The sequence below is a fragment of the Phacochoerus africanus genome, chromosome 9, assembly GCF_016906955.1.
Source record: "Phacochoerus africanus isolate WHEZ1 chromosome 9, ROS_Pafr_v1, whole genome shotgun sequence".
Taxonomy (NCBI): Eukaryota; Metazoa; Chordata; class Mammalia; order Artiodactyla; family Suidae; genus Phacochoerus; species Phacochoerus africanus.
The window spans coordinates 31,223,838-31,238,688 of record NC_062552.1 but is presented as its reverse complement, the minus strand read 5'-3'; the positions used below and the strand labels follow the sequence as shown (position 1 = coordinate 31,238,688).

General features: G+C 55.3%; 1 protein-coding gene across 1 annotated transcript; it reads left to right on the top strand.

The window, feature by feature from the left end:
• The first annotated feature begins 327 nt into the window (after positions 1-327).
• On the top strand, positions 328-10,107 carry MLN (motilin). The gene is made up of 5 exons (XM_047797122.1): positions 328-345; positions 4,838-4,968; positions 7,017-7,133; positions 9,249-9,363; positions 9,951-10,107. Exons 2-5 carry the CDS (start codon positions 4,852-4,854, stop codon positions 9,959-9,961), a joined length of 360 nt encoding a protein of 119 aa, XP_047653078.1. The 5' UTR covers positions 328-345; positions 4,838-4,851; the 3' UTR covers positions 9,962-10,107.
• The last annotated feature ends 4,744 nt before the right edge of the window (positions 10,108-14,851 follow it).

Below are 14,851 nucleotides of genomic sequence, written 5' to 3'. Positions count from 1 at the left end.
AAAAGACAAAAAAAAAGTGTACAAAAAAAAATAACCAAGAAAGGAAGAGCTTTCGTTAAAATGTCCCCTGAGGGGCAGTTGAGCTCTGAGTGGACAGGAGAGTGCCGTCCGGGCAGGGGCTGGCCTCTTCCAGACCCTGTCACCTGAGGAGGGGCCTTCCAGGAAAGGCCCAGAAGGCCAAGGCGTGGCAGGCCCTGCCGTTGTTTCCACGAGCTCCAAGAATGCAGGTTCCCCACCCAGAGCCCCCAAAGGTTAATGGGCCCCAAAGGGCAGACAGGCAGTATATAAGGGCCCGTCAGCCCAGCCCGACACGAGCGGACAGGCAGAGACACACACACGCCCACTGTGAGTAGCCAGGGAGGTGGGCAGGGGAGGCGGTCAGCATGGGAACGAGCCGAGCCAGCCCAGCCCAGAGCTGACCCAGTCCCTTGGCCCTCCGCCACCTTCCGATACCCACCTGGGCTTCAGCCTGAGTGCCCCAAGCTGGTTTTCAGGATATGGGTCAAAGCTGCGCAAGGTGGGTGGGAGCAGGGCTGCCCAAGCCTGGCTGGCTGAGAGAGGAGCAGGGAGTGCAAATCCCGGCAAAATACAAGCAAGCTGGCGGGGGGGGGGGGGGGGTGCCATCAACTGCACACCAGGAACCCAAGCCAGAGCCCGGCGTGCACACAGGGCCACCCGCTCGCCGTGGACTCCTGGCTCTGGGAAGTTGAGGGGGAATGGCCTGATCCCCGAGGAAATGGCCTGGCCTGGCAAGGCTGGCAGGGCTGGGGGTTACTGGGGTGGTGGAGGGAGCCTGGTGCCCCCTCAGCCAGAGCTGAGCCCTGAAGCCCCTTCCTCAGTGGTGGAGGAGGAAAGTCAGCCCCTCACCAGTGATGAGAAGCGCTCTCTCCAGCTCTGAGCTCCTGGAACACAAGCGAATGTGGGTGACATGCCAACTGCCACTTGTAATAGGGATAGAGTAGGATAGTTACACAGGTAATCGTAGGAGTCCCAGGAAGGAACCATAGATAGCGAGGGAAACCTAGGGGACTTTGGGAGAGCACTCTAAGTTAATCATTGCTCAAGAAAGCCATCAGAGGAGTCCCATCGTGGTGCAGTGAAACGAATCCAACTAGGAACCATGATGTTGAGGGTTTGATCTCTGGCCTCACTCAGTGGGTTAATGATCCGGCATTGCCATGAGCTGTGGTGTAGGTTGCAGATGTGGTTCGGATCTGGTGTTGCTGTGGCTCTGGCAAAGGCCAGCAGCTGTAGCTCTGATTTGACCCCAAGCCCGGGAACCTCCATATGCCATGAGTGAGGCCCTAAAAAGAAGAGAAAAAAAAAATAAAAAAGAAAGAAAGGCTTGCTTGACCAGTGGAGCAGGAGATATGCCTCAGGTCATCGGGTAGGGGGTGGGATGGGCCTGCATTCAGGTTCAGACCAAGGGCGGGAGTTTAAGGACCACCCTTCCAATGATTTTTTTTTTTTTTTTGTCTTTTGTTGTTGTTGTTGTTGTTGCTATTTCTTGGGCCGCTCCCGCGGCATATGGAGTTTCCCAGGCTAGGGGTCTAATCGGAGCTGCAGCCACCGGCCTACGCCAGAGCCACAGCAACGCGGGATCCGAGCCGCATCTGCAACCTACACCACAGCTCACAGCAACACCGGATCGTTAACCCACTGAGCAAGGCCAGGGACTGAACCCGCAACCTCATGGTTCCTAGTCGGATTCGTTAACCACTGCGCCAAGACGGGAACTCCCCTTCTGATGATGATTTAAATAAGCACAATGACAGTCCTCGTTTGACTTTATAGGGTCAAATACTCTCTCACTGGATACTGAGGAGGAGCTACCACTCCCGGAAAGGAAGAGGTGGTCTTTTCCAACCCCTACTCCCCTTGGGTGATAAAACTGTAGCCCACTGGATCCTGGGGCAGAGCCTCCTTTCCTGCTCACTTGCATCTCTCATGACAGTCCTATCTTTTTTTTTTTTTTTGTCTTTTGTTTGTTTTTAGGGCCACACCCACGGCACATGGAGTTTCCCAGGCTAGGGGTCCAATCGGAGCTACAGCCGTCAGCCTACATCACAGCCACAGCAACGCAGGATCCGAGCCACGTCTGAGATGTACACCACAACCCACTGCAATGCCGGATCCTTAACCCACTGAGCGAGACCAGGGATCGAAACCGCAACCTCATGGTTCCTAGTCGGATTCGTTTTTGCTGCGCCACAGTGGGAACTCCAGCGTCCTAGCTTAATAAATCTATTTCTTGCCTACCACTTTGCCTCTCGCTGAATTCCTTCTGCGCAAAGGCATAAAGAAACTGAAGCTCGAGTTCCCGTCATTGGCTCAGCAGTTAACGAACCCAATTAGTATCCATGAGGACTCAGGTTCAATCCCTGGTGTTGCTCATTGGGTTAAGGGTCTGATGTTGCCATGACCTGTGTTGTAGGTTGCAGACTTGGCTTGGATCTGGCATTAGTGTGGCTGCGGTGTAGGCTGGCAGCTGTAGCTCCCATTCAACCCCAAGCCTGGAAACTTCCAAAAGACAAAAAAAAAAAAAGAAAGAAAGAAACTGAAGTTCAGTTAGGCCAGACACCAGGTAAGTGATTCCAATTTAAAAACTGTGGGTTTAAGTCCTAATCTGGGTTTAGGCTGGGTTCAAGTCCCGGCTCATGTGTTCAAGTCCCCATCTGGGTTCTGGCTAGGTTCAAGCCATTAATGCTATCTGTTTCAGTTGGATCAAGAAAATGAGCAGCAATTGGATTTTTGCCTTTTTTTATTCAAAGTTTTTACAGATTCTTTTTTTTTTTTTTTTTTGGTCTTTTTGCCTTTTCTAGGGCCGCTCCCATGGTATATGGAGATTCCCAGGCTAGGGATCTAATCGGAGCTGTAGCCACTGGCCTACGCCATAGCCACAGTAACACAGGATCCGAGCCACGTCTGCAACCTACACCACAGCTCACGGCAACGCCGGATCCTTAGCCCACTGAGCAAGGCCAGGGATCAAACCTGAAACCTCATGGTTCCTAGTCGGATTCATTAACCACTGCATCATGACAGGAACTCCCAAAGTTTTTGTAGATTCTTATGGAGTGAGTTAAGGTGAACAGCAGAATGAAAAGGGAACTATGGCATCTCTGTGAAGGAAAGGGGATGCCATCAGTGTGACCCATCCATCTCCCCTGGGAGGGAGCTGGGGAGAGGGTAGGAGGAACAGTGACTCGGACCCCCCCCCCCCCCCCCGCAAGCTCTGTTCCCTCCGGGGCTCTGAGAGGTGGTCTTCACGGGGGGTGGTCCTTCCCGCCGTCCTGGGAATTTGTACGCAACAGTCGGGAGGCTTTGGCTGTCAGAGCTCGAGAGTTCTTGCTTGTGGAGTGTTAGCGCCATGGAGAGACGAAGCGGGGGAGCAAGACGCCGAGAGTCCTGCTCAGCAGAGGGGATGCCAGGAAGAGGGCTGGGGACAGAATCCAGCCGAGAAGCAGGACACAAGCCCACGGCCTTGGAAGTTTCTCTCCAGAGGGAGGGTCCAAGTGGGCTCTGCCAGCCTGTGGCAGGACCCTCGCCTCTCAATAGAAGCCAGGCTGCCTCTGCAATCCCTCACCCCCACTGCAGCAGAGGTGGCCCCGGCCCCTCCTCCCTGCTCAGGGGGCCTGGCCCCCAGCTCTGCCGTCCACCCTGCACAGGTGCATGGTGCCCAGAATGCATTCAGCAGGCCCGCCCCTGCAAAGCCTTCTCCACCTTCTGTGGGCAGAGGCCACATGCAGTGGGTATTAGGGGGCACTAGGTTTCAGAAGGCCAGGCCTCCAGCACCCACTGCCCTCGAATGGGTCCCTTCACCTCCCTAGGTGTCCTCCCCTCCCTGGATCACTCTTGCTCCCAGGCAGGCGTGAGAATCGTGTGGGAGAGGACTTGGAAAGGGACCCCAGGGACTAGCTTTAAGGAGTCAACCACGGATGGCACCTTGCTGGCCGTGCACCTCTGCCAGCAGACCACACCCTCTCCCAACAGGTCAGGTGCTGCCCAGCAGGCCATGCCCCTTCCTGACCCCGCCCAGCGTTGGCCCAGTGGGCCTCCTTTCTCAAGTCTCTGCACCCCTGTTGTCACCACACCCACCTGTCCCCTGGCGGTTTCGGTCTTGGGGAGCCCTCTTTCTTCCTGGCCATTCCAGACAGACTCACTTCCAGGCTGCGGGGTCTTGTGCTCGCGCTGGCATTGGCACTGGTTCGGAGGAGGGTGGTTGTCACAGGGAGAAGATTGTTTCCGGGTGTTGGCCCACAGGCAGCTCCACTTGCTTGAGCCAAGGAAGGGATTGGCCCAGAGCCAGTGCAGGCCCAGAGGGTGGGCACTGCGCTTTGCACTTAGATGCTGCTCAAGCTGAAGTTTCCCATCTGGCTCTATCTCCATGTGAGCAGAGGTCTGTGCCCCTTCCTCTCTGGGGCTCCCACAGAATCAGGTGGTCCTGGGTCCAGGCCTCTCCACACCCTAATTGGCTCAGGCGCAAGCAGGGCCCTCTGGACCCTGGGGCTTAGCTCTGCTGATAATCCAAGGTTTTTTCTCTGAGACATGAGGTCCCTCCTGCTTCATTACCCCAGCTCACCGCAGAAGACCTCCCAGCCACAAAGAGACAGCGCAGCCACTGGAAGGCGTCTCTCCCAGTGTCGGCGCTTTGGGCAGAGGCAGTCCTGTGCTCACCCGGTCCAGCCCCTCACCAGGCCCAGTTCCAGAAAGGCTAAGCAGATGGTTCAAGGTCACAGAGCTGCATGTGGGGCGTGGGCCAGAGCTGAGGGCACCTGCCTCTGATGCAGCAGTCTGTCACTGCACCCTGCACCTGGTGACAGGTGCCCTTTGTCAGTGTCCAGCTCCAGGATGGTGTCCCGCAAGGCTGTGGTCGTCCTGCTGGTGGTGCACGCAGCTGCCATGCTGGCCTCCCACACGGAAGCCTTTGTTCCCATCTTCACCTACGGCGAACTACAGAGGATGCGGGTAAGAGGCTCCCAGCCACCTGAGGTGACCCAGCCCTGCCCAGCACCAAAGTGGCGTTAGTCTCTCTGAGGCACAGCGGCCCTTCAACAAAACCCACATTCACTCAGCTCTGCTAGTGACACTGAGTGATCACGGAGGACCCAGACGGCAACAATCCCAGACTCCAGCCATGTCCCCAGCCACCTCCAATGCTTGCCTAGCACCACAAAGCAAAGGTGTCAGTGGCTCCGGGGGCGACATCTGTCCCCACCCCTGCCCATCCTTCAGAGACTGAGATTTTCTTTCTTTCTTTCTTTTGCTTTTTAGGTCCGTGCCTGTGGCATACGGAGGTTCCCAGGCTAAGGGTCGAATCAGAGCTACAGCTACCGGCCTACACCACAGCTCACAGCAATGCCAGATCCTTAACTCACTGAGCAAGGCCAGGGATTGAACCCACATCCTCATGGACACTAGTCAGGTTTGTTACCGCTGAGCCACGACGGGAACTCCAGAGATTTTCAATTTACAAACCAATAGTATTTGTGGAGCACCTCTGCAGCAGCAAGGGCCACCCCGAGTGACAGGCCAGGCATGCAAGGAAATCTGAGAGCCTCCCATCTTCGAGGGGCCGTCCTGGGAGCCAAGACACAAACGCAGGAAAAATTCACTAACAGTAGAGAAGTAAAGGGTGCTGTCACAAGGCAGGACATGATTAATTGCCCAGTAAGCGCCGCTGACTGGTAAGTGCTGAGTGCAGGGGGGTCGGCGTGGGTTGGTGTGGGTTTGGAGGCTGATGGGGAAGCGGGGGACTGAGCTGGGGCTTGAGAGGGAAGGACAGAGGAACAGGTGGGAGCAGGTGTCCAGAACGGAAGGAAGCTGCCTTTCCAGGAGGGGTGGCCAAAGCCTCCTTCTCTTTCGAGCCCAGAAGAAAACAAGGCAGCTCAATGGAACTCAGACAGCGGGGCCTGAGGAACCCTGCACTGCTGGACCTGCCTGCCTGCGCCTGTGACTTTGGACGTCTGGGGTTCTGAGGGTCGACGCCACCTTTGTTTCTCATTAAGTGGATGTAGAATGGGACCTCCATGTCCCACATGTCCAGGACTGAGGCCCCGCTAGGGGAACACAAGCAAATCGGGAGGTCACGTGGCCCTGTGGTGCAGCCCCAGCTACACGCTCTGTCTGGGGTGGTCTCCACGGCATCCTCTGCAGAGGCAGGGCTGGACCCTGTTTCTCCTCATCGGGGGCAGGCGTGCAAAGGGATGGGGGAGACGGCGGACCCCGAAACCTCCCTTCCTCCACCACTTGACTTCCTCTAGCAGAAAAGATGACTAGATGGATGACCAGCTGTTCCAGAAGCACCGTGCATCAGGGCAGGCCCAGAGTGAGGCTGTCAAAGAAACTGAAGGAACGGGTGTGCCTGGCCTCGGTGCCCGGGGACCTGGCCAGCGGGATGCCTGGCGAGACGTGGGGCTGGACAGACACAGTCCAACTCGGCCAAACACACAGTGAAATGACAATGCAAGGACACCACTGTGACCTGCACTATGGCTTCGCTCCTCGTAACTCCCAGACACCGGGGTTTCCACAAAGAAGCTGCAAGTCCTTCCTGCATAAATCAGCTCCCCATCTCGCCGCTTATAAATCACATCCCGGGGACTCGGGCTTCCCGGCCCCCCTACGGCGCCCTCGCAGGCGAGGCTGTCTTGCCACCTTTTTTTATAGGCTCTTTGCTAAGAAAAACACATTTTCACACTTAAAATGCAGGAGGGGCAGCCATTATTTTCGGCATTTTAATTTAATTAACAGTAACGATCGGGGGTGTAATGTTTGAACTGTCGAAGAGCTGATTCCTCCTCGGGCTGACTCGCTGGCGGGCAAACCGGAGGGACACGGCCACACGGCCGAGCCCTCAGGCATCCGAGATGCCCTGTGTGGGAGGCACCTGGGAGAGGGGGTTCTGTCTGCCCGTGGGGGGCTTGGGCCACTTAGTGCTCTGGGCGAAAACATCAAGGGGCCATGGGGCGGTGGGGGAGGGCAGGATTTGTACAGTTTTGTGTTTGGAACCCTAGGAAAAGGAGCGGAATAAAGGGCAAAAGAAATCTCTGAGTGTCCAGCAGGCGTCGGAGGAGCTCGGCCCTCTGGACCCCTCGGAGCCCACGAAGGAAGAAGAAAGGGTGGTTATCAAGGTGAGCAGACAGGGGGACAACGCAAAGAACTGAGGGGGGGCGTTCCCCGGGTCACCAGAGGATGTCTGTCAACCAGACATGCAGGCCACAAGGTCTATCTAGGAGGCAGAGACAGACACCAATGATGAGACGATCCACCATTTTATTTTATTTTATTTTTTTGTCTTTTTGCCTTTTCTGGGGCCGCTCCCGAGGCATATGGAGGTTCCCAGGCTAGGGGTCAAATCCGAGCTGTAGCCGCCAGCCTATACCAGAGCCACAGCAACACGGGGTCTGAGCTGCGTCTGCAACCTACACCACAGCTCAGGGCAACACCGGATCGTTAACCCACTGAGCAAGGGCAGGGACCGAACCCGCAACCTCATGGTTCCTAGTCGGATTCGTTAACCACTGCGCCACGATGGGAACTCCAAACGATCAACCATTTTAGATGCCAGATAAGGAGGTGTGGTGGGGAGTCAGCGGTGGGGCTGGGGCACTGCTTTGGCTGGGGGTGGGGAGGTCTCTCAGAGGAGGGGACATTTGACTTGAAACCTGAAGGATCCAGAGATGCCACCCATGCCAAGAGCCGAAGCAAGGACACCCGTGAGAAGGAACAGCTAGTGCAGAGGCCCACCAGGCCCAGGGCTGCTGAATGAGGGCAAGCAGCCGCAGGGCCTGGGGGGCCAGGCTGGATGTCCAGAGGCCTTTAGGGCTTCACAGAGGGAAGGTCACCTGACCTGACTGGAAAAATCTGGGCTGCACGAATGGAGGCAGGAGGCCAGGCTGCTCTGGGAGTGACGATGGGAGTGCCCAGCAGAGCTGCGGCGTCCAGACCCAGGGCCCAGGGCCTCAGTGCCCAGGTTGGGGCACAGACTGTCAGGGCTGGGGACAGCCTTGAGCTTGTCTGGTGCGGCTCTTTAATTGTGCGTGTGGGGAGCATCTACTGAACCGTGCTGTGCCCACAGTTCCAGGCACTGGGGATAGAGGCGGAACAGAACAGAGATGTCCTCTGCCCTCGAGGAAGTCATACTCCATGGGACCAGAAACAAGCCACTGGGAGGGTCAGACACAGACCACAAATAGGGTCGACCAACAAGCAGAACAGCATAGAGCAGTGTCCAGGAGCTATAGGTGCTCCGGAGGGAAATAAGATGCAGGCAGGTCATCATTTTTTTTTTTTTTTTTTAAAGGGCCTCACCTATGGCATATGGAGCTTCCCAAGCTAGGGGTGGAATCGGAACTGCAGCTGTCGGTCTACACCACAGCCACAGCAATGCCAGATCCGAGCCACATCTGTGACCTACACCACAGCTCACAGCAATACCAGATCCTTAACCCACCGAGCGAAGCCACGGATGGAACCCGCATCTTCATGGATACTAGTCAAGTTCTTAACTAGCTGAGTCACAAGGAGAACCCCCTCTTTTTTCCTCATTTTAAAGTGAGGAAGAAGATCACACAGCAAGGGACCGGCACAGGCAGGGCCAGGGGGTCCTTCAGGCATCCAGAGCCAATTTCTTGCCCCAGCCAGCCCAGTGGGAAGAGGGGAGTGGGCCTGGGGCTCCTCCGAGTCAGGGCTGTCTGGCTTATGCAGCAAGACCACTGAGCCAGGAAGCTGGGGGCAGGTGGTAGGGAGGGAGTAGCATCACCTCCAGGCCCCCGAATGTACTGGCTTCTCCCTCTGGTCTAGAGTGAATTATTACTCCACCTCTTTGTCCTCCATTTCCTCATCTGCAAAATGGGCACACTAAGAGCCTCAACATCACAGGTTACTGAGAGGCTTAAGCTATGGAAAGCATTTAGAAGGCCACCCGCTACCCAGTCGGGCTCCTTGATGCTGGCTACTATTATTTCGGGGGGGCTGGGGTGGCGGCAGTGTCCTCCTCAAAGGAAAGCCCTGCTGCCCTGTATTCCCACCAGGGGAGGTTGGTTGTGACCCACTGGTCTCAGCCACTTCCAGGATCCGGGCCCTGGTTAGAATTAGGGGGCAGAAGCGAGAATTCCCAGAGGATCCCCAAGGATGGGGAGGAGGGAAGCCCTGATGGCCTGGCTCCCCGCGGTGTCCCCCCCACCTGCGTGGCGCCCCAGGGGGTTGACTCTCCCCCTCCTTGTTAACTCTGCCTTATTTCACAGCTGCTCGCGCCTGTGGACATTGGAATCAGGATGGACTCCAGGCAGCTGGAAAAGTACCGGGCCACCCTGGAAGGGCTGCTGGGCCAGGTGCCGCAGTCCACCCAGAACCAGAATGGTAAGTAGGGCCGTGTCCTCCGCCCGCCGCTTTCATATGCCAGCAGCGCAGCCACAGGGGGCTGTGATTGGTTTTTCTCCTGTGAGCGCCCCCACCCTACCCCATCTCTGAGGGGAACCTAATTGCAGGGCTGCTGGTGCTTAGGGATCTTTCTGGCTGAGAGCCACAACAGGTGGCAGTAACCCCCAACCCTCCCCACTGCAGACCCAGTTCCTTCCCTCTCATGACAGCCTGCATCCCCTCCCTCCACCTATTCTGTACGTCCAAGTCCTGAGCCCCACTTGGCCTTGCCAAGTTCAAGGTCTGCTTGGGTTAATTGTGCAAAGCCGGGTCTTAGCTGTCTAAGAGCCACTAATTCCTTCTCACTGCCTCTACCCCCCACCCCACCCCCCACAATCCCGGGAGGGGGAGAAGGGAAGAGAGGGGAGGCAGTGTTGGAGGGGGAGGAGCTGGGAGGTTAAACCTACCAGCTTTGGGCTACAGAGAAAGCCCAGGAAGACCACCCCCTCCCAGATGCCCTCCTGCCTCAGGCCCCTGGGCGCGTTCAGGACACCTCTGGGCTGCAAACTTCCTTTGCTTTTCTCCAGCCGCCAAGTAACAGGCCGCTGGGGGAGAAGGTGGACACAGCTCGGACCCCCCTCCCACGCAGGGAGGGCCCAGAAATCCGCTGGGCTTGGAAGGAAAACACCCCCTCCCAAACAGCCCTCAGCCCCCCTCCCCCAGCAAATAAAGCGTGAAATAGGCAGAAACGACTCTTTTATTTAATATATTAATTTCCAAAGTTCAGATTCAGGTCAAGCCATAAAGAGGAAAATAATAAAGCTCAGAGGAAGCTTGGCCATAAATGGTGCAGAATTACCAAGGGTGTGCCTTTTGTAAGTCCTGTGTTCAAATATTCATTGAAACCACAAATCGGAAGACGTGCGCCAGCGCGTCCATCATGGGTGAGGAAACGGAGGCCTGGAGAGATGGCATTTTCTGCCCACGCGCTGAATCAGGGGCAGAGCAAGCACTGGAATTCAGGTCTCCTGAATCCTGGTCCCTTTTCCGTTTACTGACGATCTTGAGGCCTAATGGACCAGAGCGTTTTAAGGCCTCTGCGCTCAGCGCCTTGCTGAGGAATGTGCAGCTAGCCCTTTAACCTCAATGAGCCTTTGCAAAAGCAAGGAGGTAACATCTGCCTTGAGATCGGGACGGAAGGGGGCACCAACAAAAAGCAAATTACTGTTGTTATTATCATCACCTTGTGACTACAGTCTCCAGCATCTGCAGCAAAATCACACAGCCTTCCCACTTATTTCTGCCTTCTCAACAAAACAGGATGGGAAATTTCATTCTAATTTAATTTTACGTTAATGAACACTCATTTATTTCTAAATGGGGGCCTTAACAGGAACCAGGGCTCCTTCCATCCACTGGTTACTGTTGCTTAGCTGCAGTGCCCCACCCATCCCAGCCACTCCCAGGACTCAGCTGTGGATAACAGTGGGAACAAGACAACTACTGACACTTAAAAAGGACCCTCGTGGAGTTCCTGTCATGGCTCAGGTGAAACGAATCTTGACTAGCCTCCATGAAGTTGCAGGTTTGATCCCTGGCCCTGCTCAGTGGGTTAAGGTTCCAGCATTGCAGTGAGCTGTGGTGTAGGTGGCAGACATGGCTCTGATCACACATTGCTGTGGCTATGGTGTAGGCCAGCCACTACAGCTCCAATTTGACCCCTAGCCTGGGAACCTCTATATGCCATGGGTGCGGCCCTTAAAAAAGGACCCTCATTTGGGGTCCTCTTAATGCCTCCCAAGGAACCTTAAGGGAACCCTGACGGTGCACACTGCACGTTTGCGCAATTTCCAAAGCACGTACAGATCAATGGATCAACCCAAGCACAGCTGCTGGTTCCCAGGAAATGCTGCCGACACATGCGAGGGGGCCTGCTGCAGGGCGAGGGTGGGGGGCACAGAGTGAAAGACCCCTGGGGTCTCCGTAAAGCGGCGATTGGAGGAAACAGACCCAGGACGCCTCCTCGCCCCTGAGTCCCTCCAAGCCACTTCACTCCGTTATCCGTAACGCATTCCAAGAAACAGAAAAACAAAACGCTCGCTGTCTCTGTCCCCGTGGAAAACACAGATTTCGCATTTTTTCCCACCATCTGCGCGGATCAGCCACGACAGTGACACCACCTTCCCCCATTACCGGCAGAGGGCGGACGCTTCTGGGGCAGCGCCCCAGCACCCTCAGGAATTTTCCTTAAGATCCTGGGGGCGGTAGAGCCGTGCTGCAGGCAGTGCCAGGAGAGAAATGAGACACCCGCCCAGGAGGTTTCACCCTGAACGGGCCACATCCTTTTAAATGGGAATTGGCTCAGCACCCGGGGAGCAGGAGGGCCGTGTCCGTTCAAAGCTCAGGGCTGCATCGGGGTTGCCCCTGACCCTCAGCTGGTGGCCTCTGATGTGCTTCCGCGTGTGGAGTCACACCTGGAACCCGGCCACCACCTGCTTCTCCGTGTACAGTGCCCCGCCGCCTGTTCAGAGGGGTCGCTGCCTTTCTTCTCTAGTTTTCCCCCTCCTGCCACTACTCGATTTCTCCCCATCGGCTCAAATCATTTTTTTTTTTTTCAACAAGCACCAGGACAGTGGACTTGATTACTTCCAGGACACACACAGCCCTGTAAGAAATTAAAACTGGGGGGAGGCTGGGGAAGTCCTGAGCTGAGCCAGGCGAAAACAACCACGTTTTCACAAAATAGAACAGAGAGACACATTCTTGGTAAAAGCTAGAGGATGACTTGACCAGGACGCAGCCAGGATCGGAAGACAGGACAGTGCCCAGAGGAACCAGTGGGGCGCGCCTCCTCACATCTCGGTGAGGTCTATCCAGCAGCATCTCCAAGAAACCCTCCAGGTCCCTGGCGATTACGGAGCATTAGAGATTATTCATTTTCATCTGGAATGTACTTTTACACTTAGGACCACGGGTGATTACAGGGCGACCCGAGCCCGGCTTCAAAAGATGGAAACGAGGAGGTACTTTCTCGGTAACCACGTCGGTGTGATTTTATAATTACTGAGCTACATGGATTTGCCATGAAATTGAATAGTTAAAAGCAAAGAGTAATTGCCTGATATCTGTACTCTGTAATTTAGTATAATCTAATCATGGACAAAGCCCAAAAGAAAATGTTCTGAAAGCATTACATTTTCCTTCATACACAATTTGTTATTGACATAGGGAATGAATTCCACGCCTCTAAAGGAAAACTTACCCACAGATATCGAGTTTTGAAAGTGGCCAAAACAGAGTTTGTTTAATTTGCAGCCGATTATGAAAAAAGCAAGTGGCATCAGTGTCCATTAAACCCGCTCTGACACTTTCTGTGACTCCCTTTGCCCTTTCTTTGACCTAGAGAGATAAAGGGGTCACCCTCCCCTTCCAGGGGCACTCAGATGTGGTAACAAGACATTGGGTGGAATCCAAGCCAGAAATGGCACCCAATGGTCCCCTCTCCCACCTTGCTGGGACCACCCACCATGTGTTCCCAGGGAGCCCAGAATATCCGGGACAAGGTGGATCAAGGATGAGTCTGCGGTTGGTCCCGGGGTGCTTTTAAGGATCTGATAAATGTGTGCGGGGCTTTTCACAGGAGGAGAAGGAAAAAGGAACCCACTAAAAGATTTATGGCTGTTATTATTATCAGGTTCTGCCAAGATGGAGAGAGGCTGGCAGGCCGGCGGCTGGCCAGGCAAACCCCCAGGGAATCCGAAGTGTCCTCCACGCGGCCCCTCCGCTCTGCTAAATGTCTGGATGTGGTTACAAAGTAGAGTTAGACACTGGAGCTTGTTTTCCCTCATTTGCCTTTAATCAGGAAAACCAACCACAGCCTGAGCTGCTCACCTTAAAAAACAAAAAACACAACAAAGTGATGAGAAAGGAGGGCACTCAGGATGGCTGTCACCTTTGCTCTTTGAAATACATTCCCATCCCCAATGGGCTGAGCTCTGGCGCTGCACTGGAGACACAGAGAGGCAGATCCAAGAAGGTGAGAGGGGGCCTCGTGGCAACTCCAGACACAGCTCGGGCCATGGAGGCAAAGAAGCACCCAGATGCAGTTCGGAGGGGACGGTCCCCTGGAGGAAAGTGGGCGGCATCAACACTAAAGCGGGGAGTTCCCATCGTGGCTCAGTGGTAAATGAACCCAGCTAGCATCCATGAGGACTCGGGTTCGATCTCTGGCCTTGCTCAGTGGGTTAAGGATCCGGTGTTGCCATGAACTGTGGCGTAGGTCACAGACATGATTCGGATCCTGCGTTGCTGTGGCTCTGGCGTAGGCCAGTGGCTACAGTTCCGATTGGACCCTTAGCCTGGGAACCTCCATATGCCATGCGTGCAGCCCTAAAAAGAAAAAAAAAAAGAAAAAAAAAAACCCTAGAGTGAGTAACAGTGCCCTGAGGGTGCAGAGTATTGACGCAGGCGCTGAAGGGTCATCAATTCTGGGAGGGTGGGCAGAGTGGGTGATGGGTTCCCAGGAGAACCGAGACAGACCCCCCACCAATATGGTGGTTCAGCATGGAGACCTGCTTCAGACATGGGTGCGGCCCAGCATAAGAGCTGCACCCTCTTAAGTTGGGCAGCAGGAAACGATGGCCTGCGGAAAACAACTGCTTGCCGAGCTTAGCCACCTACAAGGATTAACCGCCCTCTGTCATGGGCGCCCCGCCCCCTCCCTTGACCTTCCCCTCTTTCTTTGTTGATCCTGCCACAAGTTCCCTGCCAGGAACACCAGCCACAGTTCCTTTACAAGCCTAGCATCTCCTCACAGTCGGGGCTGGTGCCACCTTGAGCTCAGCCCCGTCCCCCTCTGATGCCTTAATAAAGCTCTCTTGCTTTGCTAACTTGGCCTTGCACGTTCCTCCCTCAGCAAACCTAACAGTGGGGAGTTCTGGAGGAAAGAGACCGGAGACCTGGGAAGACCCTGGACTCCTGAGAGTTTTTTCTGCTTTTTTCAGTCTGATCGTGAGGCTTCTCTTCAGAGGGGGAAGAAGGGAAGCAACAAGTGGTGGTGCATTACACTGGCACCCAGCCAGACAAGGCCAAGGACTGCCTAGTCACTGCCACCATGAAGGCAGAGGTGGGCCACCTGGGGTGGGGTGGGGGGAGCACTGCACTGGATGGGTTCTAGGCTGGAGCCACAACAACAGGGCTGGGTGGGGCTGGGGAAGGCTGGGGGTCACTTGGGACTTGGTGTGTACAGCAGCCCAGACCCCCAAACCCAAGGAAGACTGACAAAACCCACACTGGGGACCCCTGGGGGTGGGTTCTATTCAGTATGTTTTTAAATCGCCCCAGACCCACTGCACTGAAATAGACCATAACTCTGCCAAATGCTGCAAGGTGAAGTCTGTTTAAGCATCAGTTTCGAGCCCTCTTAGAATTCACAGGGCCGGTATTGATGCTGAAAGGCTCATTCTTTATATATTGAACTGCACAGCTG